The sequence below is a fragment of the Cydia strobilella genome, chromosome 11, assembly GCF_947568885.1.
Source record: "Cydia strobilella chromosome 11, ilCydStro3.1, whole genome shotgun sequence".
NCBI classification, from domain to species: Eukaryota; Metazoa; Arthropoda; class Insecta; order Lepidoptera; family Tortricidae; genus Cydia; species Cydia strobilella.
The window spans coordinates 13,552,359-13,570,783 of record NC_086051.1 but is presented as its reverse complement, the minus strand read 5'-3'; the positions used below and the strand labels follow the sequence as shown (position 1 = coordinate 13,570,783).

The following is an 18,425-nucleotide window of genomic DNA, read 5'->3' as shown; positions in this document are numbered from 1 at the left end:
CCGGTCTAGCCACTTTTTGCCTACCATCCTCCGGCATTGCCAAAAGGCTACTGTTGCTTTGTTCAGTTTGTTGTCCAGGTGTTTGTTCCAGTTCAGTTTATCGTCCAGGATTATGCCTAGGTACTTTACATCCTTTGAAAGTGTCAGTTTTGTGCCAAAAAGTGTTGGCATTTCGTATGTACCCAGTTTTCGTTTATGGGTGAAGAGAATTGTGTCGGTCTTTTTTGGGTTTACCGATAGGTCATTCTCCTTGCACCATTTCTCTACTATCTTCAGTGCTGTCTGTGTGAGATCGCACAGTGTGTTTATTACTAGGCCGCTGATTAGTATTACTAAGTCATCTGCGTACCCTATGGTCATAAAATGTTTGTTGTTTAGTTTTGTTATCAAATCGTTTACAACCAGGTTCCAAAGCAATGGTGAGAGTACTCCTCCCTGGGGGCATCCTCTCATGACTAGTGCCTGGTGATTTTGATTTTCTGTTAGTCTTATTATTCTCTGTCTTAGCATGTTCATTATCCATTCGATTATGAGCGGGTTGGTTCCATGTCTATGTAATGCTTGTTGAATGCTGCTGAAATTGGTCTTGTCAAAGGCTCCCTCTATGTCGATGAAGGTGCCTAGACAGGAGTTTTTCCTCGCCAACGCATTCTCTATGTTGCTTACTACAGCGTGGAGAGCTGAGTCAGTTGATTTACCTTGACTGTAGGCGTGTTGGTTTGGATGAATTTCTATGTTTTTTAGAGCCGTGTCCTTCAGCTCTCTGTCACATAGTCTTTCTAGTGTTTTTAGCATGAAGGACGTAAGGCTGATTGGTCTGAAAGACTTAGGATCTGAATAATCGGTTTTTCCTGGTTTTGGTAGGAAAATCACTTTCACTTCCCTCCATTTCTGTGGTATATATCTAAAGGCTATACAGCTGCACAGTAGATTGGATAAATGTTTTATTAATGTATGTCCTCCCCACTTTAGTAGGGCTGGGTAGATTCCGTCCGTTCCCGGCGATTTAAAGTTATCGAAACTATTTACCGCCCAGGTCGTTTTGCTATGTTCTGTTATGCGTTCTGCTGTCTTCCATTCTCTTTCAGTTGGATTGTAGTTCATTGTATGTTGTTCTGGGTCTTGCTCATTTACTACCTTGCATCCTGGGAAGTGGGTCTCAACCAGTAGCCTTTCTGTCTCCGCTGGGCTGCTGGTGGTGCTATTATCCTGTCTCCTCAGGGTGCCCAGTAGTTGCCTTGGTTGGTCTGCAAGGATTTTCCTTGTTCTGTTTGCCTGTGTTACATTGGATATGTTGTCGCAGAAATTCCGCCATGTGGCTGATTTTCTGTATCTTAGCCTTTTCTTATAGTCTGTTTTAGCTGTTTTGTACTTATCCCAGTCCTCTTCAGCTCTTGTGTTCATTGCTCTGTTAAGTAACCTTCTCATTTTTGTTCTCATTCGGTCCAACTCCGGTCCCCACCAGCTGTTGTTGTTACTGCTTTTTCCTCTAGCTGATAAGGTCGATAGTGGACATGTGTTTTCGTAGCTATCGGTAATGTTTTTAATAAGTAAGTTTACCTGTTCCTCCAACTCCTTTGTATTGCTAGGTCTGTCTGTGTGTGTGTTATTGTCTAGTTTACCTTCCAGAAGTTCCTTGTACGCCGGTATGTCCGTGCGTCTCGGGTTTCTTCTAGTTGTGGTAGTGTGTGTGTCGGCTGTCAGGTCGTACCGAATCCATCTGTGGTCGGAGCAGGATAGCTCATCCGACACGTGCCAGTTGGATATGTGTTGAGCTGCCAGTCCTGTGCTTAGAGTAATGTCAATTATAGTATTGCATCTACGAGTGACAAAGGTTGGTTTGGATCCTGTGTTTAATATATCTAGGTTAGTTGACATAAGGTATTCAACAATATCGTTACCTCTTTTGTTGTTGGTTTCCATTCCCCATAAGTTGTGATGGCCGTTGCAGTCTGCAGATATGACCAGCTCGAGCCTTTCTCGTTCGCAGTAGCGTATGAGGTTGTTCATCTCCACTGGAGGTGGTTCGTCCTCCGCCGCCATGTAGGTGGACGCCAGGACTATCTCCGGTAGACTTGAGTTTTGTGTTCTGAGGAGTTTTATGGCACACACGTCTCTGGAACAGAATTGAGTTAGTGGTTGTGCCATTATGTTACGGGATATGTATATACAGGATCTTGGTTTGTAATGTGTATTATAAACTAAATTACCTCCGGTGTTACAAAGGCCGTTTATGCGTGTGTTCCTGATCCACGGCTCTTGAATCAGGGCTATGGATGTTGGGTTAACCTCCAGCCATCTTCGAAGTTGAGCCGTTGCAGATTCGCTGTGCTGGAGGTTAACCTGAAGGACCTTACAGTGGGAAGGCGCCATCGGGGGGTGTCCCTTCCGCCCTTCCCTTTAGGTCCAGGAGACTGATCCCCTTCGGTAGTCCATCCTCATCCTCCGAGTCCAGCAAAATGCCTTCCTCTATGTCTGAGGTGTGTTCGTTTGCGACATCGGTGTCCATGGCAGAGGGGGTATTCTTTGGTGATGATGTTGCGTTTTCTGCGGGTTTGTCCTCCCCTCCGTCTGTGTTCGCCTCTGTTGCGTTCTTCTCTGGTGGGGAATCTCTGAAGCGTCCTCCGCTGTGTTGGAAACGAATGTAGACTGTCCCACATAGGTAGTTCAGTCTCCTTCCCTTTTCCATCACTGTAGGGACAACGTCTTCAGGTATTCCCACCAGGAGTAGGGTACAGGCCCTTTTCTTAAGGGGGATCGCCTGGTGTAGTGTCCACTTCCTCACCATGGCCCACGGGTTCTGGAAGTTGAGGACCCTTCCTACCTTGGTGAGGTTGTCTTCCAGGGACGGGATCAGAATACCGCACCTTGTGTTCCGGACCATCTCGTCCTCCCTCTTCCCAACGAGACGGTCTCCGTTCTGAAGGGTGGCCGACTCCAACCATTTCATCAGCCACGCCTTGGTGTTCGCGTCCTGGCACCACAGCTTCAGGTACCCATCCACTAAACTGGGTCTACCTGAGAACGCTGGGGCCTCCGCTACGGTGTCCAGATCGGTTTCTATGGCTGCCTGGAAGATGGCATCCCCGATCTTCTTCTCCACATCTGCTGCGTCTTGCTGCGTCAGTCTGCCCGTGCGATCGTTGGTGATCGCCACCGTCAGGTCTGTCGCTGCTGCCGCCGCATAGGAGGAGGGTGGTTCTTTGTTGCCCGAGGCGTCCGTCCGCTGTTTTTTGTGGTCGCCTCTTGGGGATATGGTTTCGTCCAGGCGTGCCCTCTTGGCTTTCCCTTCTGGTTTGTTCTTAGCCTGGGTTTGTTCCGCAGGGGTCGTCGCTCCTTCGGCCCGTCCTTCCGGGGCGTCAACCTCCTGTTTGTCTCCAGAGGGGCGGCTTTCTGCTTCTCTTCGCTTTTGGAGCCGCTGCCTCTTCCTCTGCGAAAGTTTTTTCCGCATAGGTGCGTCTTCTTCGGTCTGGGCAGGCTTCCCTCTTGGTTTGCACCTGATCTCCCAGCCGGGATCTATGACCTGCTTTGAGGGTTCAACAGATGTCGTCCCACTCTCCGCCGCCATCGTTTTTTCCGTCGAGGGTCCAGCTGTTGAAAGTTCCATCGTCTCTGGCTTAGTCACCTGGGCCGGGGTTCCGATAGGTACCCCGGCTTTCAGTGGCCTCTCCAGCTTCGATGGCTCCTTCTCGGCCTTCCCACTCTCTGTTAGTTTCGCCCCCCTTAGTGCTTCAGCATTTGCCGTCTCATCTAAGGAGGTCGTTCGTTTTGTTTGTTTTTTTTTAAAAGATTTTATTTTGTTGCTCTCCATATAGTTCCCACGAGTAGCTAGGGATATAAGGGTCAGTACTACGCAGAGCCCCGCTTGCGTAGACAAGGCTATATACAACGGGTTTCGCCCGGTACCCGAGGCCTATCGCTCGCGACTGAGCGCCCTCTCAGCCATGCATCCATCGGCACGATGAGTTACACCTTGGATTAGGGTTTTTGAGTCGAGGTTGTCTCCTCCAGGAAGGGGTTAAAGGGGGGTTAGGGGAAGTGTAAGGAGAAGTGACACGGGAAATTTTGACAGGAGATGACAGGAAATGACTTTTTGGAGCATGGGATTTAAAGCCTGGTTCACACCTGTCCTCCGCGCCGCGCCGCGCCGCGCCGCGGCGCACACCGGCCCCACACACCCAAACGCGATCGCGCCCACATCTGTCCGACGCAGCGTGCATCAGACAAATGCGAACGCAACCACACCAAATGCACGAGACCGATACGCGCCACGACACAACACAACACGACACGTCAGACAAATGTGAACCCGGCTTAAGACAGGAAATCTAGGGTAAAGCGGGATTTACATTACGAGACCAGCGGCGCGAAACCAATGCCGCGGCAGGAGTTCCACCAACAATCCCACGCGCAGCCCAAACACCCTTCGCAATGCATGCATTAATTACGAAATGCATGCATTATGAAGGAATCAAAATCACACGTGCAACCGTTGGCAAAAACCACCGCCACTACACTAATCCCACGCCACCAATCCCGCAATGCAAATCCCGCTTCAGGAAAAAGGAACACCTGGCGGGTGGGGATGCCACATCTCTTGGCGTGGCCCACACCAGGCGAGGCCCTCATACTCTGCTACTAGTGGTCCGGGGTATGTTGGTAAACATAGCGACGCCCGTACGACCACTAGCATTGCCCGGGGGGGACGACTGGGACGTGTATGATGGACTTGAGGAGTTGGCCAATAGCCCAGCGTCGCATACCTGGGCGTACCTACTCCCCCTCCCCCTCGTTATCGTGTCTAGTTGGACACAGCTAGGCTCTAAAACAAACTTGGAGAAATAGTTACCTATTTGATAATTTTTACCTCTGTCGTTTTATTTGCAAGGAGACCAAGGAGTTAATTTCAGTTGTCGAATTACCCGCTAGATGTCGCTGTACCGTGCGTGAAAAAGCCTAGTTTGCGGTGTTAAGATTTTTCAGGGAAATATGAACTCTGGCCGGTACTCAGTATTGTCAAGCTTTTTTTAAGAGGACGCTAAGCACGAAGAATTTTGTACATTGTGATGTGACCCGTCATTTCCTATCTTTATCGCATACGCAATTATATTGCTGTCCCACTTGCACAGTGGCATTGCCTGCAGAATAGGGATGATGACACATGTGAATTTTATAACAAAATCTACTAAAATAGATATTAGCAAATGAGCAATTTATCACAATAATATGGATATTAAAATAATATATGGAAATGATAAAAAAAATCTAAAAGTCAAATTATAAAGATTTTTTTAACTTCCAAAAATAAATAAAGTAAAGATACCATTCGATTCCTTGCATTTTATCAAAAAAATAAAAATTGTATGGCAACTATATGCAATATGCATAAACGCAATATTTTACCGAAAAAATTGCAATTTTACTTATTTTCCATACATTCAAGATGGGCTCTCAATGACCTTGACGTCACGTTCAGCGTTTCGCGACTGAAGTATATACGACTATTTAGATCAATACGGTTTCACTCACTATGATTTTTAGTCGCTTTTGGCGACATGTTAATGTTATGTTAATATTTTGAAATATGTCTCACGTTAGTTTAATTTCGATGAAGTACGACTGTCGGATTTTGACTATCATTTCTGACTTTTGTATTGCTTTAATGCAATGGGTCCCATATACACATTTGGTCCCAAAAACAAACCTGATCGATTGATACCGCTAGGTAATAAAAATTTGTCATCAAGCCTATTGCAGATAGACGATTTTGGAATTTCGGACTTAAAAAACTTGCTAGCTAGCCAGTAAGGCGGGTTGTACGCTTTCCTCAAACGCTTGTTCAAAACTTGATTTCATATATATTTTATAATCCTTTCTAACATGTGTGTCCATACATTTCGTATCTCTTTCTCCCCGATATACGCGTTTGAGATACTACTAGCTGCGAAGGTGTCATAAGTCATAACATAACTAACCGTCGTCTTCGGAATTTTAACAAGCCACGTTTGGCTACGAAAACGAATCCCGATTGTTACAATAACATCCCAATTTGACTGCAATACCAGTGCGTCACGCTCAGTCTTTGATTTCAATTACACTGACAATTTAATCAGATTGTGTGAAAAATTGTCCCGTCTCGACACCCAGTTAGACTTGTAGCAGTTAGTACTTAAGAAGATTTTTTTACAAAAGAGCACAATGGTTGACCTCAAAATCAAATTGCTATCATATTGTACAACTCTAAATACGCTACTTGGGTGATTCAATTTCCCCGCGTTGGTACGTTTACCCAAATTTTATGCTGCGTGTGTTACTTTATCAAGTCTTGTTTTTGTGGAAGTATTGGGAATCTGCGAGTTTAGGAACACTGCCTATTGACAAAGAGTCGATATACGCTACGGTCGTTTTTGTCTTGTTTTTACTGTAAGCTTTTATTAGAAATACAGATCTAATTTGAGCCGTAGCGTCGCTGTGTACGTCGGTCTGTCGCTTAGCATAATTTATTTTACAAAATAATTGTTACATGTAAAATTGCGTCTACGCCGTTGGGCGTGGAAAAATAAACTTTATATAATGTCTTGCCGCCATGCCGTTGAGCACCCCATCTTGTAGGTTTTAAAGAAAAGCCAGGCCTAATAACAGACGCGCAGACTCTCGAGTATAAAAATTGATTTATAAGTAGTAGGAATGATGTATCCTATTTTTGTGTTGATTATAAAATGTAAGTTACGCAAGAATCACATAAACCCGCCGCCAAAAAGTCGCTTCCATACAATCGAATTTACCTACGCTCTCATTTTAAAACGAAGTGCTTAAATTAAACACGTATTAAAATGTAACATATATATGGATATATGTGACGTAAATGTTCATGTCATGGGCCAGGCATGGGCCTGGTTCTGGTTTTCTTAGCAATTTTTTTTATTTTTATTTGTCCGTGTAACATCTAAACGTGTTACCCTCATCTGGCATAATATTGTTTGTCAGAAATACACTTCGCATTTAACATGTATCGCAGAAAACTTTTAGTCGAATGATACTTTCGGATAAATATGTCTTGCCATAATAGTCATTTCGCATAATATTCATTTGGCATAATTTTCTAAGTGGGTTAGGTTAGCGTTTTCTATCAAATAATATTATGCGAAAAGAAATTCTGCAAAGTAGTAAGTATTATGCGAAAAGTAGTATGCCAAAAGTATTTCTGCCAAACGATATTTCTACCAAGTAACATTATGCAATACAAAAATATGTCAAAAAACTTTCTACAACACAATAGGGAACCCTCTTAAAGGGATAAAATAAGTCATCGATTAGGCAGACGTTGCTAAGCCTTGAGGACTTGAGTTCTAATCAGCACTGAAGTGTAAATGCGGCTCAGACCAGGCTCCGGTCTCATTACGGGCCGGCCGTGAAAAAGTTAAAATATTTACGTTTCGTTACGAAACGCGGTTATTTTAGCTCGGTCGGGTTTGCTCGCCGCTCGGCTTTTGTTTTGTATCCGATACCTTTGAAGATGAGAGTGGATTTTAGTTTGTTGTTTTGACACTGACTGTTTTTCTTAGCCAGAATCAAACTATTGACTAGGATTTGAACCACGACCTTCCGATCTCTGTGTTGTTAAGGGTTAGGTTTCAGGTTAGGTATAGCCACTGAACAGTATGATAGTGCTATAAGTACATACCTATAAAAAATTCTCACTCCCTGTCGCATAACATGTTCTTTTTCCTAGACTGCCTCAATTACCGCTTGGAATATTACCTGTACCCATTTCTACGTATGAAGGTATGTAACCAGCGAAAGTATAGGTGGGCATTTTCTAAAATAAATATTGAAAACCTGATTCTCACAGATCGTGGTAATTTTGGGTTATTTCAACTCAGAAGCACCATCGGTACCTAGGTCGCCCGACCGGGCGGCGTGCTGTTGGTTTTCCCTCAACCGCCCGATCGCCTCCCATTCGCTCCAGATGGCCGAGCCACCGAAGCCTTTGCGCCTTTGTCACACCAATGATGTTTGGTTCAGCGACAAGTTGTTCAACTTCGGCGTTTTTGCGGATTCTCCAAGGCCAACAACGCAACGGATTCGGATTTGAAAGAATTAGGTTTTCAATATTTATTTTAAAAACGCCTAGATTCACCAGTCTTTGTGCAGAGTTTTCGCTTACATAAAAAGAAAAGCACACAGGATGACATACCACATTGTGGGGTTATGTGTTAAATTACGTGAAGAAAATTAATGCTTTATGTCGCGTGGCAAAGTGGAATAAATCGGTGGGCTCGGGATAATGCCTTTTATTTTCAAACCTCGTATCTTGAAAAATAATGCTAGTGCAAAATCAACCTTATTGCTTCGAGGCAAAAGTTCATGCTTGAAAATAATGAATATTAGAAGCAAATGGTTGGGTAAGCATGGCTGATGTGACCTCGGTTATTTCGTGCAATTTTGGGCCAATTATTTTACAGGTGAAAGAAATTTGGTATTACAGTGGAATCCGTTTATTATGACTCCGCGTATACTGACCAACTGCTTACTATGACGTAATTACTGTGCGAGGTTGGTATTCATATAAAATTAAAAAAATAAGTTGTACAACTATGCTTTATATGACATCGGCTTAGTATGACGCGTTTGTCACTTCCTTTCGATGTCATTATAAGCGGATTCTACTGTACTTATTTTTGACAGGTCTAGGATATCGCGAAATTTCCATATTTTAGTAGATGAGCACTAAACACGTGAAAAATTTTAGTAAGGTCGGTGATATGGCCAACATATATTACCTTGAGGTAATAATTGTATTAGCTGTAGGTACCTATTCACTACATAGTATAAAACAAAGTCGCTTCCTGCTATCTGGATGTATGTCTGTCCCTATGTATGCTTAGATCTTTAAAACTACGCAACGGATGTTGATGCGGTTTGTTTTAAACAAATAGAGTGATTCAAGAGGAAGGTTTATATGATGATGAAGGTTCGGATACATCAGCATTGCACCCGTGCGAAGCCGGGGCGGGTCGCTAGTAAGTATATTAATCAGAAATCAGAAATATTTATTGTGTAAACTGTGTACCTAGTTATACATCTTGTCAGTTGCAGAGTAAAGGTACCCAACGTCCATACAAATTTTTATGCAGGGGGTGCCTGTGCACAAGAAGTATAACTAGGTACATTTTTTGATGAGTATCAACAGTTTTACCCTTTTCGGGCATACAATTACAATCGATTAGGTATAATCGTCATTAATAACGTATATATATGAAACATTATCTTAATATCCACTGTAAGACAGGGCAGTTTCTTTTAATATTAAAATTTAAGTTTCTCGTGTCCTTCAAATTTATATTTAATTCAAGTCTGTAGGTAACAGGTAAGAATTTATAAGAATTATTCTGGTCCTGCGAACCGGATTGAGATTGAGCAGCTGAGCATTAAAAGGGTTGGATAGATACATTGCCTATTTGCATTTAATGAATAGAATAAAAACCCTATTTTTTCAAAAGACGTCTGCGCCATTTATTATAAAAGTGTATAAAAGGTGTTAAGTTGTAGACTCGTACAATAAAGAAATATCGGTTATGCTTTATAAATGTTTTGTAGGGTCGTTGCGCTAGTTTCCGTCCATGCTATAGTTTTCGTCCACTTGACGGATTAGCAAATTATACATTCAATTTTAAATTTGTTACTTGCGAAATATGATTTTTATGTAGATAAAAGATTTTTATGTATGTTGATGTGCATATTACTTAGACCAGGGGTTCCCAAACTTTTTTTAGGCACGCCCTCCTGTTGCCTGAAATGAAATTCCCACGCCCCCCTTCGTATACCGAAATGTTCTAGTTTTCAAAATCAAGCAAGTTTAATTCCCGAGGCCCCAGGCGCCCCCCACTTTGAAAACCCCTGGTTTAGACATTAAGGATTGCAATAAGTCCAAATTTGTGCAGCAATGTAGGTTTATATTCAAATTTCGTTAAGTGGACGAAAAGTAGAGCTGGACGAAAACTAGCACAATGACCCCATCTTGATTCTGAGCTTTATTACCTATAGTCTAAGTCAGAAATAAATCTTGTCCATCTGCTTGTGGCTTGTGACTGCAATGAACATTTCAACATTGTCCGGATTTTCGGACGCTCAAAACCACCACCATCCGCCACCATCCGTACCCAGTTGCCAAGTTCTAATGCAAACTGACAGGCACAACGTTATTTTGTTAATTTTCACGTAACTGTTACCTAGTTCGGTTTTTTAACAAGAAACGTTACTAGTTACTGTATCAAGAAATGACTGTGGCACAGGTAATGGTAATGCGGCATTTAGGTGTATATCCTCAATTTTAATTATATTTCTCAAGATATTTTAATTAAAGGTACTGTTTGATTATCATTTTCGATGTATTTATAGCTTCCCTTCTTTGTGTTCGCAATTATGAGGTTTTTTCGTTTTAACGAGTTTTTTTATCATTTTAGACAATGTGGAAATGAAAATGTAAGTAATTAAAGGAGCAATTAATTAGGGTTTCTTTGATAATGTCAAATAGGTAAGTACGTCATTTTTAGGGTTCCGTACCTAAAAAGGAAAGAGCGGATATCTTATAGGATCACTTTGTTGTCCGTCCGTCCGTCTGCCTGTCAAGACCCTTTATCTCGGGAACCCGTGTGGATATCGAGTTGAAATTAAAACCTCAGGTCTACATTTTTGCTACTACGGGTTAAAACAATTGTTTTCTTTTGACCTGCGGGTTAAAACAATTGTTTTCTTTTGACCTCAAACAGCATGTACATCGATTTGCGGTTTTTAGGGTTCCGTACCCAAAGGGTAAAATCTAATGAAAATCAAAAACTATAGTGACAATGTCCAAACCAAGTAGGTAGTAGTAGTTATTAGGTAGGTAAGTAGGTAGACTAGGTAGTACGGAACTGCGTACTAGTTCGAATAATTCCGAGGGCCACTGGCACCATTCCACTAACCCGGGGTTAACCGGTTAAACCGTTAACTCAGTGTCAACTTGTACTGGTAACCATGGTAACTCCAGGTTTAACCGGTTAACCCCGGTTAGTGATTGGTGCAAGTGTCCCTAATAGGTATATTGGAGTCCATTTTTGGAATTACCTAAAGGAATAACCTACTACGTACCTTAATACGTACATAGGTATAGCTACAAAACCTACCTACCATACCGTCTATACCTATAGTTATTAAGTAAAGCTCCTCTTTGCATGGGACTAGATCGCTGTGTGTTATACCTAAGGTTTTTTACCTATACCTACCTATTTCTAGCTCTTAGCACCTCTGGACCAAACCAATGCCACCAAAAGCCGTGAGCTGCCTCACTTTCCGCCATTATCAATAAATCCCGTTTATAATTAATTGAGGCACGCGAACCTTTCAAAATAACCGGCCGGCTGGATAGCCGGTAATCTCCCAAAATACACCCGACCATAAAGCGAAAGGGTCGCAACCACAACGTAAATTCTACTACCTGGTGGTTCTATGACTCTAACTTAGAACCCTGTCGTATTAATTTCCAAGTGCAATGAATGCAGCCCCGCAGACGGATCAAGTTTTCATATAACCGTCTCTTTTTGTCGTACTGGTTTGTGTTTCTGCTTTCTGCTCGACGCACTGTGCGGTGTGCGTATCGTAATCGTAATACCTCAGTTAGTGTAGTATCGCAGCGGTGGATGGACGCGTCGACGACTTTTCAAAGAAACGTGTATTGACAAACTTTATCGTACATGTTTTGATAACGGAACGCCAATATTCAAACACATGTGGACCGTATAAATGTGGAAACGTTCGTGATTTGGTTTTATGTTTTCTTGTATGTTTTGGTTCGTTTATTGTTTTAATTTGAGTGTGGTGCAACCTTGTGTTGATTGACGTGAGTGATGTAAGCCGCTGGAGGTCTTGGGTTGTATTCCCGAGGATGCTGAGGTGCTGAGATACGATGCATACGTCTGTGATGATGGTATGTGCCTAAGACAATACTTATCGGCATGTTAGAATAAGTAAACAAAGTATGAAGTTAGTAGGTTACTTTTAAAATGCATGTCTAATTGCAGTTGGTAATTACTGTTTTCTTAAGCACCGGGCTGGGTAAATTACCGTATGTAAATTTTCTGATATGCATTCTAGTGTTTTAACTGACTGCAGAAAGATGGATGTTAATTTAATTGTTTTTTGTAAATACATACTCTATCTACCGAATCTAAATGTCATTTTAATAGGTAGATACAAAATACAAAATACGTAGTAATGTCTCATAAACCATAGCGGTACTGTCATAGTAAATTTTGTAACCCCAGTAAATTCACTGCCATCTGTCGACACACTTTAAAACTAAAAATAAATATTTATAAAAATACGATAAAATGTATTTATTATAGATAAATGATTTTTTTTTATCTTCATTAATTATTTTTTTGATTTTGACCCATGTTCTTTCACTGATATGCGTTAAAATTGTTAAATAACAAACGAAACCGTCAACGCCATCTATACGACAGTTGGCCAAAGCTCGTAGCGCCCTCTGAACGAGAATCAAATTTTCTTGATTTTCGAGGCACGTTTTTTCCTTAGACTGTATCCATCTATTACGGAGTTATATCTCTATCTTTAATAATACCTAGGTTCCTTAACCGGATTCGCTAACTTTCTAGATACTTATACCAATGTACCTACACCTAGCTTTAGAAACATGAACACTTGTTTAATAATACAGGTGCTTAATGCATTAAATTGCATAGGTGAGGCACATATTACGAACGTACGTGCATAATAACAGGCAATAACTTATAACAACACTTGAAAGTGGAAAAATACTTCTACCATCATCTCAGATTACTGTAGAAGCCTATAGTTATTGCTTACTTACAGTACTTACTTATACCACATACCTCCCTTTGTGGTCGCTCCCGGGTCTCTATTGTTTCCCATATAGTTTTTAGTCATAATGTATTGTTTGTCCACATTTTCGTTAGTCATAATTTGGTTTTTCTCAGAAACGCGTAACTTTTCAGGATTGCCATAAAACTAACCTAACCTATCTATAGGATAACCTGAGGAAAATAATATGACAATCATTACATTATGACTTTCAATAATTATGTCATGATTATACATACAGAAATAGATAAATACATACTTATATACATAGAAAACACCCATGACTCAGGAACATCTTTGCTCATCACGCAAATAAATGCCCTTACCGGGATTCGAACCCGGGACCATCGGCTTCGTAGGCAGGGTCACTACTCACTACCTCACTACCCACTAGGCCAGATGGATCGTCGCTTATTTAGTTTGATTTATGTTCATATTACGAATAGTTATATAACACAGCCCACGGACATGTGAGGGCCTATCGCGAACAACGTTCGACGTGTTGCCTCTCTGTCGCACTTGTAAATTTGTACGTAAGTGTGACAGGACTGACAGGGAGGCAACACGTCGAACGTGGTTCGCGATAGGCCCTCTGGTTCTGGCCCCGTAACTCCGTAACGAGCGGGTAATTGTTTGAATTAACACCATTCAGGTGCAAGGCCGTTCCCATGCTGTGACGACTACCCATTACGTCTGCCGTTTCTGTCTCATAAAAGCATCTGCTTATAAAACGAATGGAAATCAGTTTTGTTCTGAGCGTTGCCGTCTGCCAACGAAGTTACAAATTTTAAATTAAATTAAAAAAAGGTCTTCGGTTACCGCGATAGTTACTCATGAAATAAAACTATGAAAACGGATTATATCGCGTATATTGAATTTATAATACATCCCGACGTTTCGAACTCTTTACAGCGTTCGTGGTCAACGGGTCAATATACGCGATATAATCCGTTTTCAAAGTTTTATTTCATTAAAAAAAGGTCTCAAACTTATGCCTTGAGCGAGATTCGAATTCGCGGCCGCCATGTTTCCCGAGCCGAACAAAGCACTCTAATAATAAATAAAGTAGTTATTTATGTACAACTGGAACGGTATAAGTATATAAATAGTTTTAAAATAGTGGTCTTCTGGAAAGACAAGAGAAATTCCAATCAACGTTTAATCTACTGTAATCCTAGAAACTATATAATATGATCTGTAACTATATATTTTAAAGACCACACTACATATCCTATCAATCTGACTTTAATATATTTGAAGCCATACATCTCGTAAACATTCCTTGTATTATTTGTTATTGACGTTTGGAAATTATTACGTACCATACCTATCAAATTTAGTTTTACGATGTCTCGTCTGCTCAATGGATTCATTGTGTTGCATGTATCATACATATCTAATACATACTTACATGTAGGTATTGTAGGTAGTGTACATTATGTAAGACATAAAATACCTATACGTAACTAGAAATGGTCTGGCCCACATAAACACACACATGCACTTTTTAATGTTAGTTTTTGCGGTTCAAAAAAATATTTTACTACAATTATATCTAGAACTATGTACTACAATATTTTACAAATTCAATTCAATTCAATTTATTTATTTCGCTTTAACATACACAGTTCAAAGACACCGAAAACATTGTTGTACCACTGTGGTTACACCTACGTAAAAAGTTAATCAACTTTCTTACGTTTAAACTCCTTCCTTAACGCCTATATATATAGGTACTCATACTTACTGAAATGTGCGTGTTACTAAGGTATTAATTAATGTTTACGTGATAAACTTAGCGATTCTTAAAGAAACACATAAGTAAGTTTATGTTTTCATCGGTTACATAGCTATACTATGTCATTGTATCATTAATGTTTAATTAAACTAACATTCTACACCAATACTTACTACATAATTAAATAGGTACGTTTTAGTTGTGTATCTCTTTGGTCATTTGTATTGGAAAATACAGAAAAATATTTTAACTTCCTTCGTTATCTCTCCTTACACCCAAAAGAAACAAATTTTATTATTTTGGAGACTCATATTTCAAACAGTTAAATCTTGCGTTACAACCTTACAAATACGTATTATAAAAACACGGACGTATGGTCAAAGTACACCCAGTTCTGTATACCTTAGTTTGTTACAATAAATTTACAAGCAAATATGACACATATCGCAACATATTTAAAGTTTCAAATAAATAATACGTGTCAGGGCCCCACTCTATTAAAGTAATGAGTTCAAAGCAAACCTAACAATAGTTTTTTGTCCGTCGTAACGTCTCAAGGCCCGTGGCGTAGGACTGAAGATCGAGATTTTTTTGTTGGCGTAACTTTTTATTGACATTCCGTTCGTATTTGCTTCTATTCGGAATGTTCAATAAAATTTACGTTTTTTGGTGTAATCTTATTCATAAAACCGTTTTGTTACATGTAACCTGCATTTAGGTTTCCGTACAAATATTCCTGAAATACCCACTGCGTATAAATAAATACAAAAGTTCAAATGTAAGTTGTTATATTTGGCTAGGTAGTCCTTTACAATAATTAAACGTGGTTAAATGAAAGTAATCTTTTTAAACTATTGCACAATAACTCTGTATGCAGTAGGTATTCGCATAATAATTAGACCAAAATGTACTTATATCTTTGATATCAATTATACTAGTCAACTAGTATCAACTTTACTATACTTACAAGGTGGAGTTTTGGCCGAAAGGTGTCAAGTTTCGGCGGTTCCGCGGCCGGCTTCCTGACACAGCGAGGTTGCGAAAATTTAGTGCTTAATATTGTATGATATGTATGCTAGTATTAAGGTATTTATCTATGGGCTAATAGTTGCCAGAAAATAAAGATTATCATTTCATTTCATTATCTTTGCATGTACTAGTACTAGCAAAACTTACTCCTACTTATACTAGCAACTGATGCTGAAAAGTATCAAAATGCAGCAAGATATTGCAAGTATTTGCCCTAAACGGTTTCTAACTACGTTTATTCTCCGACGCTATCATACCTAATGAAGCGAACACAAACTTGAAGTACTTATATAATTCACAAAACATTAGACTGTAAACTTAGTATAAAACGAGCACGAGCTCCGTACCAGCTTTGACACATTAAACTGACCCTTCTAGAATCTTATTACAACGACATAAGGTTTATAAATTGTTAGCTAAGTATGTTTACAATTATGCAAAGTTACGCTGGTTCGCCTGAGATGCTCTCGGTGCTTTGGCAATACCTTGGATGTCATTACCTTGTCTTGTATGTTGGACCTTTAGCGAGTTAGAGAGAGTACGAGGAGAAAACTCAGATGAAATCATTTACCGTGTCATTATGATGATGATACCTTTGTGTGGTGCGGTCAAAAATCGTGGGTTCAATTCAAACCTCGGTTGTGCGTTGCAATTGCTCGACGGATCGGAAATGTATGGGAAGATCCGCGGATCCGGATGCTGATCCGGATAATTTTATACATTTCGGATCCGGATTTCAAACCCTAGTTGTGCGTTGTGCTGTATAAGTAGAGCAGAAAAATGACTGAAATTCGATTAGGATCCTTATCATATAGTTATCATTCGGAGGCAACGGTGGACAGGTAAAAGATGGCAAAGAGCCCCAATCTCTCTCACTCTTATCATGACCACGTAAGCGTGAGTGAGAAGTTTTACGACCCCTGTCGTTAAAATATTTTTTTTTATAGTTTTTGACGTAAAGGACACGTTACACTGGCGCCCGAGAACTAAGAATTCGACTGCGTTTGCGCAACCAATGTAAATACACCAGAACCAATTGGATTATCAAAACACACTCGTAAAGGAATCGAACCCGCATAACGGAACGCAAATGTATTTATAATTCAGCCTTAAGCACCGGTATTTCCGGTATAATAACGCGCATCCAGAAATTAAATTGATACCTTGCCTTGCCTTGTGATGTGATGGCTTGCGAACTGCGAGGGTTGTAAAAACACAGTTAAGATGGAGTCGGTGTCCAACCGTGTATGTGTATGCAAGTATTTGCTAGTTTTGCAAGGAGTTCATTTCAGTTGTCTAATTACGCGCTAGATGTCGCTGTACCGTGCATGGAAAATCCTAGTTCGCGGTGTTAAGTTTTTTCCGGGAAACATGGCCTCTAGCCGGAACCTAGTATTGTTAAGCTTTTATAACAGTTGTACCTTTTGATTTATTACATTAATGTATTGTATGGACAATAATAAGATAAGAGTGCGTTTTTTTGGGCTTATTTACAGTCAGTGAGTCAGATTAGTGAAATAGTGGATTACCTGCCTCGTATTACTGTACGTCCTCAATTTGCTGTCGTTCTTTACAAAGACACTGACAAAAATTAAGTCAATTGATATTTACTTGGAAATTGTAATACGTTGAGGCTACTTAACGCTTGTAACGTTAGATTACCAAGTGTTTCTACAGATGTTCATAATATAATGTCATTCAACTATAAAAAATGCAATATCTGCTGAAACGGCCAAGCTACATATTTTGACTAAGGTGTAGTTTGTGAAGTTAGGGCTTGTAGAGTTACAAACTTGGCTCTGCAAGAGATCTTATAACTTTTTGATACTGCGAGCCTTATGGTTTCGTCTTTTACTATTTAATATTTTTGGTGGGATCTAGGTTAACCGAAACCCTGTATGCAATATTTCGCCAACACTTGTTATTTATCAAAATATTGTGTCAAACATATGGGAAGAAAACGGATCTTCTATATTATAAGGGTTCCTTAATAAGACGAGGGACCCAAAAAATATGCAATATGTGAGGACCTCGCAAGGTTTTCCCCTCGGACAAGAATATTAACTGCCCAGTTTACTAACTTTGACATGAACAGGGACATTGCCGGTGAACCACTTCAGTTTTTTTTTTACCACGATCCTTACGAGCGAGCTAAACTCCGCCTCCCATAGTATATTGATGATTTCTACAACTACGTTTTACCAAAATATTTAGATCAGTACGGTTTCACTCACTATGATTTTTAGTGCAGCGCACGACGTACAACCGCCGCGGACACTCGTGCCTGAGGAAGGATTCCCAAAGAATCCGAAACGTCGCCAAAAGCGACTAAAAATCATAGTGAGTGAAACCGTACTGATCTAAATATTTGAAATATGTCTCACGATAGTTTAAGTTCGATTACTTTTTACGAAATTCATATTTGTTCTAGGAAACTTATCGTTATTCAGTAAGTAACTGAAATAAAATAACGCCAGAATCCCTATAACAATTATTTTGAAGCATGTTGTTTATAAGTATATTAGTTGTTATTTCGGGAATTTTCTGCACAGTTATGCGTATAAGTATTATGTATCAATTTATAATGTATTAATAATACTTTTTTTTACTTTTTCTTTTATCAATGTCTCCCGGAGCCTTAAGCTCCAGTTGTATATAAGCTCCGAATAATCAAAATTTTTGTATTTATTAAGTGGTGAACGGTGTTGGTCACACATACTGTAAATAGTGTTAAAACTACTATATTTAAGTTTCCCTTGTAGTGATTGTTTGT

At 40.1% G+C, this 18,425-nt stretch overlaps 1 protein-coding gene and 1 long non-coding RNA gene across 2 annotated transcripts in view; one reads left to right on the top strand and one right to left on the bottom strand.

Annotated features, from left to right (window-relative positions):
• The window catches only part of LOC134745668 (uncharacterized), a 447,357-nt gene that overhangs the window by 302,345 nt on the left and 126,587 nt on the right, over positions 1–18,425 (bottom strand). The window contains exon 2 of the long non-coding RNA XR_010128202.1: positions 13,141–13,268. This is a non-coding gene — a long non-coding RNA (uncharacterized LOC134745668). The remainder of the gene's footprint in view (positions 1–13,140; positions 13,269–18,425) is intronic.
• LOC134745600 (uncharacterized) overlaps positions 11,675–18,425 on the top strand; it is a 190,396-nt gene continuing 183,645 nt past the window's right edge. Inside the window, exon 1 of the mRNA XM_063679681.1 lies at positions 11,675–11,968. Coding sequence (XP_063535751.1) covers positions 11,948–11,968 — 21 coding nt within the window. The 5' untranslated portion in view covers positions 11,675–11,947. The remainder of the gene's footprint in view (positions 11,969–18,425) is intronic.